This window comes from Haemaphysalis longicornis, unplaced genomic scaffold, assembly GCF_048455015.1.
Source record: "Haemaphysalis longicornis isolate Haplotype H1 unplaced genomic scaffold, Haemaphysalis longicornis Haplotype H1 scaffold_7, whole genome shotgun sequence".
Classification (NCBI taxonomy): domain Eukaryota; kingdom Metazoa; phylum Arthropoda; class Arachnida; order Ixodida; family Ixodidae; genus Haemaphysalis; species Haemaphysalis longicornis.
Window position 1 is genome coordinate 100,355,564 of NW_027526422.1, and position 15,979 is coordinate 100,371,542.

The window sequence follows — 15,979 nt, forward strand, 5'->3', positions numbered from 1 at the left end:
CTTATGGAAATTGGCCAAAAAAATACTCCAATGTTGGCCGCACTTGTGGGAACACTTGCTCAGAACGAGAAAGACACGTCAGAGCGTACTCCCCTCCAAGGTGATGTCCAATGATTATCGTTTCTTTAAAAAATGAAGCAAGCTCGGCAGCTCGGACATGGGCCGCTTTAAATAAAGTTTGATCTCTCTCTCTCACACTTATAGCAACAATGATGGAGTATAAGTCGTTACGGCCGCGAAGAAGAAGCAAATCGGCCACAATTGTAGACTTACAAATGTGAGATTCCTTCATTTTTTTCGCCGTGCACAATGTCCCGGAGCAAGGTTACGCCGGCAATGTCGTTTATTTTCCAACATCGCAGAAAGGAACCGAGGCCTGCGCCTTATGCTGGGCCATGGGCGCCGGAGCGGCCGGGGGCGTCGAAGTTCCCAGGGCGCAGTCTTCGGCCCTCTTGGGCGGCTGCACTTTGAGCGAGAAGTCCACTGTGGCGTAGCCCTGGATTAGCAGGCTGGACGAGATTATGTCGATGCCCTGCACCGCGTACGTGGTCACGTTCTCGTGAGTGACGCCGCCCGAGGCCTCGATCAGCACGTTCGGGAACTCCGTCTTCAGCTTCTGCGCCGCAGGAGCTAGATCCTGCGGAAGACAGAGGGAAGGAAAGAAGAAGAATCAATGGATGAATGTCTTTATTGAGGAGGAGGCTGTGGGCCCTGGTACGGGTTGGGTCAAGAAAAAAACAACAAATTAAAGATCAGAGTTTTTATTTCACTGTCCAACGTTCAGGGCAGCATGGTTCCAAACACTCCGCTGCAAAGAGCACCCACGTGACATGTGTGATATCACTGCGCGCGCTATTCTTTTGAGCGCCTGCTAAGACGAGCTGAACGTTCGGGCTCTGTGGCCTCGATGTAGAGTACTGAGTACGGGCAGTTGCGGCGTGGGTTCGAGCCCCAGCAGGTTTATCACTTAGTTTTTTTTTTTTTATTTCTTTCTGTTTTTTCTAAATTGAATTTTTTTTCTAAACACAAATCTACGTGTTGTTTTTGTTAATAATAGTGATTTTGTATGTTTCAGGTCGCTTTAGGTGTGGGGCGCACCCAATGACAACATTTAATTACTAATTACCGTTCTGCATCGCCCGAACGGACATGTCACGCGGGTGCTGTGTGCAGCAAAGGGTATGGAAGTACGCTTCCGGGCACAGGGAGTAGAAGCAGAAGAACTCTGTTTTGAAGCCTGCGTCTAAAGGACTTCTCGGCTTCTTGATAGTGTAGCAGGGACTATCTGGTTCCGGCGTATTTTTTGTTTGAGTTCGTTGTGTGGACATGCAGTGTGGACATTCAGCTCTTCAATCTCCTGTGGAAAATTCTGAAGGAGTTCAACGCCGTTTGTCGGCACTCTCGCTATGACACGCACGTCATGCAGCAAGCGCACCGCGGCGTTCCTGGAATGTTCCCATACACCCGCACGAAAACGCAGTGGGTACGTTGCCTTGGTAGCAGTGGCAGTGCATTAAGTCTTGGATGCGCTAAAACTTCATAACTTCCAGCCCGCAGATTCCCACAACGCTTGTTTCCGCAGTTGCTGCTAAACTCTTATCGCCTGCACTAGGTGTTTCATGGAGAGATCTTGCCTTGCAACGTTAGGAACAAGAATTGGGAAGGAAATGCGTTAAAGGCAAAGATGTTCCATAAGGTAAAGACATGATGAAAAGAAACAAAAGTGCAGACAAGCCCAGGTGGGCTTGTTTGTGTATTTTAAGCCTATTCTACCCGGTATGGCTACATGAACCACAAGTTGGGACTCAAGGACAATTCACAACCCTGAACTTACTACCACTGCTGCGAGTTCTCTGCTGCGCTGGGGGAGTCCCTAAACACACACGATTTATTTTGTGCCTCAATTTGGGGAGCAAGTTTTGGGAAACTGCGCCAATGGATAAAACAGTTGCTATTAACGCTATTTTCATTAGTACGGGGACTGGTGCTATGCTTTGGCGTAACTAATACGATCCTTCAAACCTTGTTTCACTTAGTTTGGTGTAACAGGTCACCCAAAGCCCCTTCTCAAGGACGCTTTGCTACGTTAGCAACAGTTCTTGCGTGAACCAGGGCTGCAACCGGACACTGGTCTCCCCTCTCATTCCTTTGTCTTGTTGTGGGCAGTGACAGAAACAAAAATAAAACTAAAGAAATAGCTATCGTCGATACAGCACCTTTGACTCGAAATTGTCCAGCATGATGATGTCGCCACCAGCCCTGGCGGCCTGCTGGGCCTCCTCGACGGACCGGCACTCCACTTCCACTTTTCGGGTGAAGCCGCCTATCTTCTTGGCGATGCGAACAGCCTGAGGATCGCGAGGAATAAGCAGACAAGTCCGCATGATTGACCAACACTCCACCAGCATCAACGGGCAGTTCCCATCTAAAAATGTGGTGGCAGCAGCGAGGGACAGCGACCCTGGATTAGCAAAAGATACCTGCGGAGCCAAGCTAGTGGCTTTACCTAAAAATAAGCGGAAAATTGGAGATCCCACCGTAAACTTCCAAATGCAGGGTGTTATCTTTTGCTGAAAATGATTGGAAACCTTGAAAACTTATTTAATGGCAAATACAATTTATAGATACTCGTATGTAGCAACGCGAGGTCTTGCCGTTGGCTGTCCTGATTACGGCAGTCGGAGCATTGATCGCGCATATGACGGAGGTTAGGGGTTCGCTGATTACTTACCGCTGAAAAAAATGTGTACTGGGGTGCAGATCCTCGGCAGCTACGATGACTGCCTTCAGTTAATTTCTAATTACATAAAAAAGTTGTTTTACACCCGTGTTAAGCAAACAGCTAGGCCTGCTACTGGTATGAACATCTCTTTACGGAACCCCTTTATGGAGTACCGCCTTTTACGTTACCTCTTACGGAACCCTTTCCGTTACGAAAGCCCCTATTACGGAACCCCTTTTTACGAAATACTTTTACGAAACCCCTTTTTTTACGTAATCCCCGTTTACAAAACCGCCTTCTACGGAACCCTTTTTACAGAACCTTTTTTTACGGAGCCTCTGTCGTTGAGGCCTGTTTTTTGCAGTGCTGAAGAAGTGACAAGTTTTGCTATCCAGTGGCTCTGGTGGGGGCCCCCTCTTTTTCATCAAATGCTTCTCTTGGTCGTAGAGTTTCATACTAATATATATTAGAGAGAAATCTGGCGCTGCAGTCCCGGGTCGCCGTGGGTGCCGACATTGCAGCTAGCGATGTTCCTTGCCTACTTGGCTTGGCTAGTCACATGCCTTCTTTTTGTCTCGCAGCCAAAAATAACAAAGAAGGGAAACAACGTTTTCCTGTTCATCTTGCATGAAGCTTCTAAATAATACCTGACAAATAATCTATCTGGAGCTTCAATTTTATAACAAAACAAATTTTATTAATCCTGTGCACTAATATTGCTGCTCTTTTGCATCCAGAGGGAACTTTCAGCTTGTTCATGAGCAATGCCAAAGACATGGGGTACGTCACTGCCCGGCACATGACGGAATGCTCGCTGAAGCGCGGCTCGCCTAGACAGCTGCGCCAGTTTTCTCTTAGTACGAATGTCTATGCTCCTGGTCCGCACAACGCAGACCCTTTCTCCGGTAGAGTAGACACAACATGAAGGGAACGTGGGCAAGCGCTGACCTTCTCGATGGAGCCGACGGAGGTGAGGTGGTTGTCCTTGAGCATGATCATGGAAGCCACGTCGTAGCGGTGCGTGTCGGCGCCCCCGACCAGCAGCGCGTACTTCTCGACCAGTCGGAAGCCGGGGGTCGTCTTGCGCGTGCCTGCCAGCACGCCGCCCCAGTGCACGTGGTTCAGAGCTTCGCGCATGCGCCGCGCGGCCGAGGCCACGCCGCTGGCACGCGCCAGGCAGTTCAGTAGCACGCGCTCTGCGAGCAGCACTCGTCGAGCCTGCCCGGTAACCTGCGATCACGAGGACGGAAAAGGCAGATGAACGAGTGAATTCACAGATGGAATGTAAAAACCGAATTTTCGCGCGTATAACCCGCCCCTGCATATAATCCGCACCTCCACTTTCAGCCCGCCGGAAAAAAAAAATCCTCGCGTGTTGCCCGCACATTCGATACAGGAAAGGCTGCACCAAAGCTACTGCTCAAGCAACACATCGCATAGTATGTATACAGAAAAAGCGCATATTAGCAGGTATAATACACTGACTGCAAGGCGAAAGTCACAATCTACTAATAAAATTCAGTTGCTAGAGTTCGCTCGTCCTTGTTTTTTTTTTTTTTTTTGTCATTCTCCTTGCATGTTTTGCGCAATAGCTGCCATGGAAGGCTTAGTCAGTGTTACTGCGTAGGAGCTTTAAGGCACAGCACGCAATGTTGTGAAGCTGCACTAAAGGAAAAACCCCGCGTTTTATCCGCACTCCTACTTTGCCACAGAAATTTTCGCATTTGCGGTGCGGATTATACGCGCGAAAATACGGTGCTCAAAAAAATTCATCGGTAGCTTAAAGGCCAACTGCACTCAAATTTTTTTTTTGTCCAAATAAGTAGTCTATGCTCTTAAAATCACCATGGCGAAATCATTAGCTTCGTAATCACAGAGAGCGCTAGGTACCACCGTTCAAAGTACCTCCGAGCAGACGACGTTTGCACCTGGCGGAGAGTCGCCGAAACAAGTTCCGAGCGTCCTGTGACGGAGGTTGGGGAACCTGTCCCGTGAAGCTCGCGCTTCTCCGGCGATTGCAGGGCGCTCCGCCGGGCGCAGGGATGCGTTCGCCCGGGTTCCTCTGCTACACCAGCGCGCTGTACCGGCGTCGCCATCAAATGTTTAAACTAACCGCATAGGCAGGAATATCCCCCATGTCAATGGGGGATATTCCTATATGTCAATGTCAATATGTCAATGCAAAATATGTCAATGCAAATGTCAATATGTCAATGCAAAAAAAAAATGATTAGAAGCCTAGACCTATTCAGGCGCTTGCGAAAGTGTTGGAGTTAGCAAAAACTCTTTTTACTTGAAAATAATATTTTTACCCAAAGAAAAAAATAGCGCGAAAGAAGCACTTGCCTTACATTTGTCATTCCTATTGCATTTACCACAGAAAAAAAAGATATATTATAAATTATTGACTACTTGCAGTTCCGCGTCCAATATTGGCCTCATTTGGGCTGGCCCAACGCCACCTCTATCCTTTAGACATTTCCAAAAGTTTTACGACCCAAATAGAGTTCTTGTACACGCGGCTATAAACATTTGTGCGACTTTTGTCTCCCTAGCTAAGTGAACCAAAAATCAGCCTTTCTCGTAGTAACAAATACACCCGCACAAATATTGGCCGTCGTATTTGGGAAGTGCAAAAACTAAACTGCTCCTCTCCTAAACAATAGATTATATTTTTGTTCGATTCCCAAGTGAAGTATTTACTTTGAGCGTTAGATTTAGTTTATTTGAAAGTAAAACGTTTTCCACAGTACCTGTCTCTCGTTAAAGTAGAAAACAGCGGTAGATAGGAAGTGTTTTCGTGTTTCAGTGCGTCATTTAGCTCTGGAGGCGGGATTATAATTTCAGATCCCTTTCATAATTCGATTCTCGATGTGCACACAGGGGAAAAAATACTGGGCCGATATTCACGAAGCTGTTTGCATGTATTGTATAGTAGAAATAGTGATTTATCTCCGCCCACGTGCGATTTGTTCCCTTCAGAGAGGGCGACGTGATAGCTGAGGGGTCGGCTATAATAAAAGCTCCTTTTCGATATCGTATACGAGCAAATAGCTTTGTAAATCAGGGTCAGTTTTTTACTTGCAATGCCAAAAAATGCTATTCCAGCAGTTATTATGATGGAAAAAATTACTGTCGGGCGGTCTACTTCATCTCGATTGATAGCAACGGGATGCCGGAATAGCGCCCAACTCCATTATCATGGGCAAACGTTAGTGGAAGTTCTTCTGTGGAAATAAAAAAGCGAAATGCGGCGCTACCACGCGCATTTGAAGGCGGCTCTGAGCGGCCGCCGGCTCTGGCGCGGTCGCTTCCGTTCCCTCACGTACGTCACGTCCGGCCGCCGCTATGGCCGCCTTTTCCATTCAGTTTCGGTTCCGAAAACGCGAATGTCGCGAGCCGTTTGCGTCGCGCGCGTTGATGTTTGAAGCGCAGTCTTTTGCATTTCGCACCCTTTTTATATGAACTGTAAGGTGACATTATTTTTACGTTGTCGAAAATTTGAGTGCAGTTGGCCTTTAAGTCTGCCTACGGGCCTTGAAGGCAAAAAAGCCTAGCGATTATCGGACACTTGTATTCTCCTACACCGTGTTTGCGTCACTTTCTTCGCTTTAGAGAGTCTTTCGGCGCCGAATACTTTGACGAGCAGAATGGCCGCAATTCACGCGGCCGCTTGTCCAGAATCAAGGGCTCTCCGTGGCTCGCTTGCACCGCCTGTTCTACTCACGTGCCGTCGCGTTCACTTTTCACGCGGCGTGCACCAGACTAGCTGTTGTGAACTCGACAGCCCTGCCAGCGTGGTAACAATAATTAGCCTGGTGCGCGCAGAGTGGCAAATGAACGTGACGGCATGTGTGCATAAAAGGTGCACGCGCAGGCCCCTCTGGCTATGAGGCCTCTGCAGCGCGAATTAGGGCAAGTCTCTTTGCCGGAGTACTTGGAGTCAAAAGGCGAAGAAATGTAAGTGAAGAAAAAGAAAGAGAAAAATTGGCCGCGTATCTGCTCCTTTCGTTGCAAATGTCGACATGTGCCAAGTAAGTGCCTACCTTCACTTTCCCGCTCACCTCTCATGTTGTTCCTCTTGCGTGACGCTCCTCCCAAGGTAAACACGCCAAAGGTTTGCTCAAGTCAGTTTAAATTTACCGCGTTGCACTGCTCCAGGCTTGGTGCCTCGATGCTAGCGCTGCCGTATGGCAGAGACGCGCGTGAGTCGAGGCCCCCTATCTTCAACGTTTATAGAACCGCGTTGCCCTAGTTCACGTGCGTTCCAAAACCTATCTAGTGGAACCTTTCGTTTCAACTGTTGCCGCTTTATTTCTTAAAATACCGCCAGGACCTATAGTGGCGCGGGCGACAGCGGGCAAAAGTTTTCATTTTTTTCTGTAGTCGATTTATAGTATTTCATTTCGCAAAAATCAAGCATCCATGAATTCTTTTATAAAGGAACACTGTAAATATCCCTTGTGTATCAATTTTATGCCTTATATTTGCGTAATGACTTGTTCTTGTTCAACGATGTTGACAAGTATGAACACTGACACCGGACCGGGACGTTTAGATTTGGCTGTGAGTATATAAGACTGTTGCGCAGCTACCTCGTTTCACTTTGGCCGGGTGGCTGAATCGAGTCACAGACAGACAGATAGACACATACAGACAGAACAAAATTTCTGGGTTTAAGTAGCCCAAGAAAGACTATCGTCTTTAAAAACTTTAATGAAAACTAAGAGGTTAGCCCCGCTAACGGTAGGGCTCGCTACTCCAGATAAAGACGAATCATATGCTGCAAAATGTAATGGTCTTCAGGGACCAGTCAAGCTGCCTAGAGCGGTTTTGAGCCCTGAAGAACCGTCCAGGCTCTTTTGGAAAAATAAAGATTGATTGATTGATTGATTGATTGATTGATTGATTGATTGATTGATTGGTTGATTGATTGATTGATTGATTGATTGATTGATTGATTGATTGATTGATTGATTGATTGATTGATTGATTGATTGATTGATTGATTGATTGATTGAGATGAAAGAGCAAAAAAACAGGGAAGAAATTGTAATAGGGCGAATTCAGAGAAAAACATTGAAATGTATATCGGGACACAAATGGCGATGTGCACGATGATACGCCAGTTTTAAATGTCGTTACGCAAGATGTGATGTAACTGCCCATGATGGGGAGATTTACACATATTTAAAATGTGTATGCTCAGAGGGTTCCCGGTACCTCTTCCAGCCCTGATTCCGCAAGGCCAAAGAAAGAGACGCAAACAAGATGGAGCAGTAAAACACTGTTTCCCAACCACTACGCTTTCCCATGCAAAGCGTGCATGCAGACCCAAGTTCCCAAGTATTGTTTTGTACACGGCCACGTGATCCTTTCCTCTTTGGGTTCACGCTAAGGATTGAGCTGCAACTACCGCTGCCTCGGGTAGCCGAGCTACACTAAAAGCTATATAGTAATCGTGCGTAGTTCGTACCTCGGCCACCTTGGCTACAGGGTTGAGCCATTCGCCCTCATTCCGGAGCCATTTGATGTCGCAGTCCAACTGCGCCACCACGGCGTTGACGAAGGGCACACCGGCCAGCACGCCGGGGCTCTTGCACCACAGGTAGGCGGTGCAGTCGGCCTCCCCGACCACGTACAAACCAATGTCCAAGCTGGGCTGGTCTTCGCGGAGCCAGCGTTGGGCCATCTCCTGAAGAACGGCCGGGTTGAGGAGGGATGCCGCCATCACTTCTTCTCTGCCTTGCCACGTCCAACTGTGAAGCTATACGCTACTGCTGATGATGACCCTGTTGCCTTTGTTCCTCTGCATAAAAATAAACGCCGCGCCAAGCAAGGTGCTATATTTCCCTGGGGGAGGGCAGGAGTTGTAATGCCAAGACACGTGTCAATAAGTTTGCTTTATAAAGGATATAAAAGTGAGTAACGCCGGAAGGTAAGTCGGTCGACGGAATCGGGGCACATGACACGTATGCAACATTGTGTTTCCCAAGTGGCACAGAACTGTTAATGATGATGGTGGTGATGATGATGAGTGGTTCTCCCTTTCAATCGGGGTGCCGGTTGTCAGCAACTGACTTGCCTGTTTTGCACCATTTATCAAAGGGAATGTTGCATTTCCTGCGTGGTTGCACAGTGTCAAACGCGGGGATAGGCAATGTCACGCCTCAGCGGGGACTTAAAAGGTACCAAACCACCCCACTCCTACTTAGGGGAAAATGTGTGCGTAGTTGATACTGGCGAAATTCCTATAAAAACGTAATGACCAAAAATAAGTGTAGAATCGCGAGGCTCCAACCCAGCCCGTTCGCGTACACGATCTCCAGGAGCTGCGTACCTCCAGGTCACGGAGAGCGCAAGGCCAACACTTTAGTAGTTGGGCTCGCTTTCAACAAGGCTACAGACTTTCTAGCAGGGATCGCACTCTCCGGGCTTGTGGTAGACGTCGTGGAATCAACACCTTTAATAACCGCTGCTAGGTGCCGTAGGTTGTTGAAACTTCGCGAACAGTAAGAGGCAGTTTTATTCTCCTTAAGGGATTTTTATCATTCAAAATTCTCGTGGAAATCTGAATGGGGCCTTTCACGCAACGTAGAGGTTATTATTACAGTCGAACGCTGTCGGGTACCACAGTTAAATAGGTATTTACACAGGTCTCGTCTGGAGCAGACAGCTCTGTGTAGCTATTATAATGACAACGAATCTGTCGACCACTACCTTTTGATGTGTCGACGTTTTTCACACCTGAGATATCAGTTCCTTGAGGTCCCGCTTCGTAGTCTGGGGATAGCCCTAACAGTGTCAGCTCTTCTATCATTCGGGGCCTCCGAAATGGGTTTATGCCGCCGGGATGTTTGCTCTGCCCTCCTGCGCTTCTGTGAAAATTCTTATAGATTCACATTATGATAGGGATTGGTTACCCTTGCAATGAATTTTCAATTTTCTTTTTCTGTCGTTCATTGATCCAAAACGCTTTGCAACCGGTATAAATTATCCTGTCTAAGCACCCCGTAATTTATTTATTTTTTATTTTCGCTGTCCTCTGTTGATTGGCCGATGCGCTGATTGGGTGTGCACCATGCCTAAGGGAACAACAACAACAACAACAATAGTGGCCCGCACTAATTAAGCTGGGTTGGCCATGGCTCGCTAGTTGTCACTGAGCAAGGAAGAGAAACCTATAACTCGTATGCCCTTGTCTTCATCTGAAAATTGTGGGCTCCCTTCGGTCTAATCGATATTCACAGCCCAAAGAAACAGAATAACTACAGGGAGAGAGGTAGCAGTGGTACGGAACAGATCCGTAACGTGGAAACTCCGGCAAGTTCAAAAAATAAAACAGCGTCAAAACTATTGACAGGGGAACCTACAAGACAGGCGCTTAATCAGTTACAACTAAACGTTTTCATTCCATAGCGAACACGTATAAATAGCACAGTAAACGTACTCGCCAAGTCCATACGCACTAATGCCACAAATGCCAGACATGAAATTCTGTTATTTTTCAAAATAATATCGGAATAATACCACGGAGCTAGAACAAAAATATAGGTACTCTTAGAGAGACGCTAAAGAGGATTTCTTCGATGTCTTATTTGTGGCGGTATTGTGCAGTTTGTCTCACGCAAATATTAGGGGCGAAGCCCCTTAGCGGCTAGGACTGTTGGCGTCTCCTATCGCCGTCGTCGTAATTGTCGTTCGTCTCATGAAGTCGTGGTACTAAAACACCGGGAAACTCGTTTACGCCTCGCGCAAGAACGTATAGCGTACTAAAAAGACACAGGGACACTCGTTTACACATCGCGCTAGAGAGCTTCGTGTTTCAAAGACAAAGGACTTTCGCAGCAAAGCTGTATACCTGTACCCCAAAGCGGTTTCATATCCGTTGGCAAAAATGCCAAGTCGCCAAGAATACACTTATACACTGCATGCTTCGCCCCTCATCCAGTTGCACGTTAGTGGGGACGGCCCGGGATTTTTTTTTCCCTTGCTGGAGCCTGGAGGTTAGTTTATGTGTTATGAGCTGCGGAGGAAAAACAAAACAAAAAACAATGGCCTCCGCACTAACTGTGGCAATGATGTCCCACTGGTCTGAACTGTCGTTTCATGCTACCTCAGCCTAAGCAATATTCAATTACACCAATTACGTGACTAATAATATTTATTCATTGGTTCAATCAAATGTTCTGGGGGTAAACATACAAGCAATATGTTAAGCCTAGCCCTGCGGACTTGGCAGTGTGTCGCCACAGCTAACGTCAGAAAATCGACGTGGAGATGGTCAATATGTCCCATCTACATCACAGACATTGCAGTCGCCGCTGTCAGCTATTCTGCTGAGGTAGCAATAGGCTCCGGCCACAGACGGCATATACGCCGTCCTAAACATCGTCAACGCTTCCTCCATACCAACGACTACTCGTCTTGGACCCTCACCCCATACCCTGCTCCTAACGACGTACCTGTATTAAACGCTAGCCATTCTATATGCGCCCACACACTTCAAGAAAATAGACATTTCCACCAATGCTAGCCTCACGCCGACCAACATCGGTCCCCCGTGGAATTCCTAGGACCTTCCTCTGATGTATGGCTCCAAGGTTTTCATGCAACTCCCCTTGAAGGCCAGCTCTACATTGTCATAAGCTTACTTTATCTCCTTTTGTTTAATTCCACCTTAAATCAGACCTAAGGTACGGACCTTGATGGTCTCTTCTGAAGCCATTCAGACTCGATGACTCGATCAGTGTCAATCCTGGCCAACGCGTCCCCTTGTTCAACAAATTCTGAACCAGATGTCAGCCTTGCTTTAAATGGCCTTCATGCTCACACAGCTTTGACGCCTGGTCACGTACTTCCGCTGCTGCTATCTCGACACCACCTCATCCTCCTTCGGCACATTTTCCACCTCCGGTAGTGCAACTTGCTCGATATCAAAAAGCAAACAGATTCGACTCCAATGCCTCAACCCTCTGGCTTCTTGAAGTCCCTCCCTCTCCCAGGGTTTGAACTAGTGTTCGCCAACGAGTTTTTCGTCGATTCTTGTCATTCCTTTAAAAAGAAGAGATCATACAATATTTTTATTTATCCGGCAGAGGCTTATGTGCGGGCCCTAAAACATTCCGAGAAAGCTGCGCACTTCTCCGGACCCCCAGATGTCTTTACAGCTTCACTTAAATATATGGACCACCTCAAATATCTAGTCTAGTGCTGCCCCGGGTCCTTCCGGTACCGTGCTTTTTCACCCATCCTCTCACGATCTCATCCGCTCTATCGACCCACATACCCTTTACCCTGGCGCACTTATATCCATCATCATTATTCTATCAAAAGTTGTCTAGCACGATCAAAGATCTACTGATGCACCACGCTTGGCCGCCTCGGTGATCCTTCCCGGCTCATTCATACCTCCTTCAGGTTTCGGCTGCAACCTGCTATGTGCTGCACGAAATCTATTATCACGACTGCACGGTCCTCTGCCCTTCACCGCGTCCTCTATGCGTGTTTCAAAGTTTCTACTCAGAAAAACGCTAGCAACAACAATTTTATGACCGTTAGAATAGTGCAGCGAGTTACGTGTTATCTGCTCGTCGGCAGCCACTTGCCAAGCACTGCCTTAAATCAGAGCACGGTACACGCGATCAATAGGTGCGTATCGCGGGACGATGACCCAGCGAGCAGCTGTGAACCAAATTCGATGCACACGAAAAATTACCACTCCTCATGCCCAGCCGGTTAATCTCCGCTTTTGCATCCCGGGCATTGCTGCGGACGGCGCTTCACACGACGAAAGCCGGTGCTGATGCCAAGGAAAGTGAGAAAATATGACGCAACTCATGATTACGCCCGCACACCAGAGTTTAACCATGAGGTATAACTGGAAGCAAAGCAAGAATATGGCTCAATTACGAAACAAGCCGCCTGCTTCTCTGCATTTACCTTGACCGATTGATGTCACAAAAGTACCAGCCACTCTCACTCAGAGGCTGCAAACACACGGTTACCACCTTCCATGTGTCCCATACTGAGGACACAATCTCCCGCGCCTTCTCCAGTCCTTTGTCTTTTATGCAAAGTACCGGACAAGTCTGCTTACAAGCTTCTTGAGTGCTCCCTCCAGGATCTGTCCCTGGGCGGCGACACCTGGCCCCCTGCACCAAACACTGAACTGTCGCAGCTGGACGTTTGACCAATGAGTTCGTCCACAAGCTTGGCATATTCACGTCAACTGCTTGTAGCCTTGGTGTGCTGGCTACTTTTGTCTCGCAAACTTGGAGTGCGCTTGGAGATTGGGACACCTCGAAACTAGACCCTGCCCACTCCACCATCCGTAGCCTCAGATGGTCGATCTGAAGTTGCGAAGTGAAAAATCACCTCTAAGACCCCTGATGACTCATTAAAAAGCGGCTAACGAACCGACCGTTGCTTGACATGCAGACATTCCTTTGACGGGCTGGGCCACGCATGCTCACATAGTACCGGTCTAAAGCCAGGTGTTACCACTATAGACGTCTTCCGTGCAATCGCCGGCTTGCCGTTTGAGCATTATTAACAAATGTATTACTGTCTGCATGTATTCGCGTATGAAAATAAACAAATCGACAAAAAGTAACCAAAGCAAGCATGCACAAAGCAAGTTACATTAGCCAAACTTCTGCTACGATATCGAACGATAATGCCTGCAATTTTCTCCCCGATTTGTGCGGCGCGAAAAACTGCTAGGCAATACGGGGGCGTCCCGGTGCTGGTTATGGATCAGCCCCTTTCGTGGTTACCTGTTAGTCGATCTTAGTGGGAATACGGTCCAACGATTGAGTCATGGTTTTGTTGCCTAATCGAGTGTCGTACAACGATAACGTTGGCATGGAAAAAGCAAACGATTAAATTTACATTTCTCCCAACTTTACACTCTTTCCAGAAATATCTATGCGCAAAACACGAAATACACTCAGTCTTTAAGTTCATCAATTAGAGGGAAAAAATTCCCCCGCATTTCCCCGAGGGGGAGAATGTGAAAGTGCGAATGCACGGTTGTCGGCCCGCTTGCGGCGCTTGCGCTCGGCCCCCGCAGCCCACCGCCTCGCCGCCTTCTCTTCCATCTCTTCCATCGGGTTTGTAGTATCACGTGTACACCACGCAGTTATCAAGCCGCTATAACGCCGCTGAGTCGCCAACGCACGCCGCTGACGACGTAGTTTGAATGCGTTAAAGATATAAGGCGCGTCACTAACACTGATATCAGCGTCGCGTCCGTGGCTTGGTCGGTAGAGCGTCGCGCTGCGGCCGCAAAGTCCTCGGATTGAAACCTGGCGCCGGATGCGGTTTCTTTTTTAAATATAGAGGAGCACTGCGGACGCCGCCGCCGCCGCCGCCGCCGCCGGCGGTGGATGGTTTGGGGTCGCTTATAAAGTGCATTCGCACTTAAAAACGCTCCTCCAAAACAGACAAGCGCCCAGCGAGGATTCCCCGAACTCCTGACACGCGCGGAGCCCTCGAGCAGCAAACTGCCGCAATCAGCTCCCGAGCTCGTTCCTCAGATTGCCCGGCCGCATACAGTGAGGCGAAAATATCTTTCGCCTGCGAACGCGAGCTGGCCGATTAGATACGCGGGGTTTGCGCGACCTAGGCCCGACGGGATAGATAACACTTATACGGTCAGCGTGCAGAGTTGCCTAGTCATCTTCGTCTGGCCTTCCAGACACTCCAGCGGAGAAGATACACGAAACAGCTTACCTGATACGATAAGGCTGGAGGTCGGCTCGTCAGAGAGTGCCCGAGAAGGAAGCGTCTCGCCGATTCCGAACAGGGTTCGGCGCTTGGCGTCTCGAGTGCTGCGCGGCTGCTTTCCACGACCGTCGTAACCTACCGTTTACGGGTTTCTGCGGCTGAGAACGAGAGCGCGGCTGTCGATCGCGTTTTCTGAGCTGCGGCCCGCGATTGTGTTGTCAACAGAAAAGGGTGCTGGTGTACAGGGGGCGTTGGCAGTGTCGCTTCCGGCCTCATTTCCGCGAAGGGTCATTGAGCGCTTCCGCTTTTGATTGGACGCGGGCCTGCGTTTCTTGCGACCTTGCGTGACCTCTGAGCAGTGTCGAGGCGCTCGAGCTGATTCTGCGGGCGGGTCACTGAGCCCTCAATAGCGTTGAACCCGCATTTGGTGTTTTCAAGACACTGCTGTGTTTTGTATTTTCTTTGGCTCCCACGTCAGGAAAGCATGGGTGAAACGGAAGTATTGTGTTTCTTTTGAGAATACGAAAAGAAGAGGGCTGGGTGGCCTCAGGAGAACCTGTGGCGGGCATAAAATTGCCTCTGAATATTTGTTGTCGTGGCTGTTCGCGTTAAATAAACACATTTGGCTGTTTCTTGTAGCGAGACGAACTTGAAGAACCAGAGCATTTGGGCTGGTCGTACAGAACTTTAAACTTGAAATGATTGCAGGTGATTATATGACACAATATTGCGAAAATTCAGTTGTATCATGTCGCTAGAGTCCAACAAAATTGTCATTACGTAAGCACGGCAAGAGGATGTTTTGATGTATTACATCAATATTTTGGTGATATTGCGTTATTACTGCTGTAATATAATGTTTGATTGCGGTGCTAGTTGGTGTATCTCATTGTCATGATATTAGGTTGTTTTCATCGACGCTGCATTACCATCATTACAGAACCAGTATAGCGGCATATCGAAGGCAGTGATCGCCGTGATACCATACAGTGCATTTTGCACCAGAATTCGAACAGGTTGTCAGAGGATCGCTTTTAAAGGTTCTGCTTACATCACCGTCGAATTCGTGCTTTCGTTTTGCTTATCGAAGCTTGTGTAGGGCTTCCGTTTCTCTGTACAGCACTTCATGGTTCTCCGCGTTACTATAGCAACGGCGCTGCCCTGGTATCTCTCTAACAGTCTCGTCACCGCACAGTGACGTTGCTGACCACACGGTCGGTTCCGCGACAGACCCGTTCAGCCAGGAACGTCTGACCAGGACCCTTAAAGGGGTTCTTCATGCACAGCGCACAGTAAAAGGACCCAAAAGCAGGGACACGGAGAGTCTCTTCTTTTGTATCCTGTTCCTGTGCGCTGTACATGAAAAATGTCAAAATGCCAACTGGCCCACCATTCAACTCCCGTAAACCTTAAATGAACCACGCAACACTTTTTCACCTTTTTTTTTCGAAATCTTAAGTGCCTGATGAACGTAGTCAACAGGCGCATCTAGCATTTAAAAGGGGTGGGGGCAAAAGAACTACCCAA

General features: G+C 48.2%; 1 protein-coding gene across 2 annotated transcripts in view; it reads right to left on the reverse strand.

Annotated features, from left to right (window-relative positions):
- Positions 1-325: 325 nt before the first annotated feature.
- Positions 326-15,979, reverse strand: part of LOC144146177 (nicotinate-nucleotide pyrophosphorylase [carboxylating]-like) — a 47,702-nt gene continuing 32,048 nt past the window's right edge. The window contains exons 1-5 of one of the 2 annotated variants that reach the window (XM_077678147.1): positions 14,459-14,674; positions 8,199-8,531; positions 3,671-3,952; positions 2,217-2,348; positions 326-637 (exon numbers count right to left, since the gene is read on the reverse strand). In XM_077678147.1, the coding sequence (XP_077534273.1) occupies positions 344-637; positions 2,217-2,348; positions 3,671-3,952; positions 8,199-8,453 (963 nt within the window). In that variant the 5' untranslated portion in view covers positions 8,454-8,531; positions 14,459-14,674 and the 3' untranslated portion in view covers positions 326-343. Of the gene's footprint in view, positions 638-2,216; positions 2,349-3,670; positions 3,953-8,198; positions 8,532-14,458; positions 14,675-15,979 lie in introns of those variants that run through there. The other variant, XM_077678148.1, reaches the window with a different exon arrangement.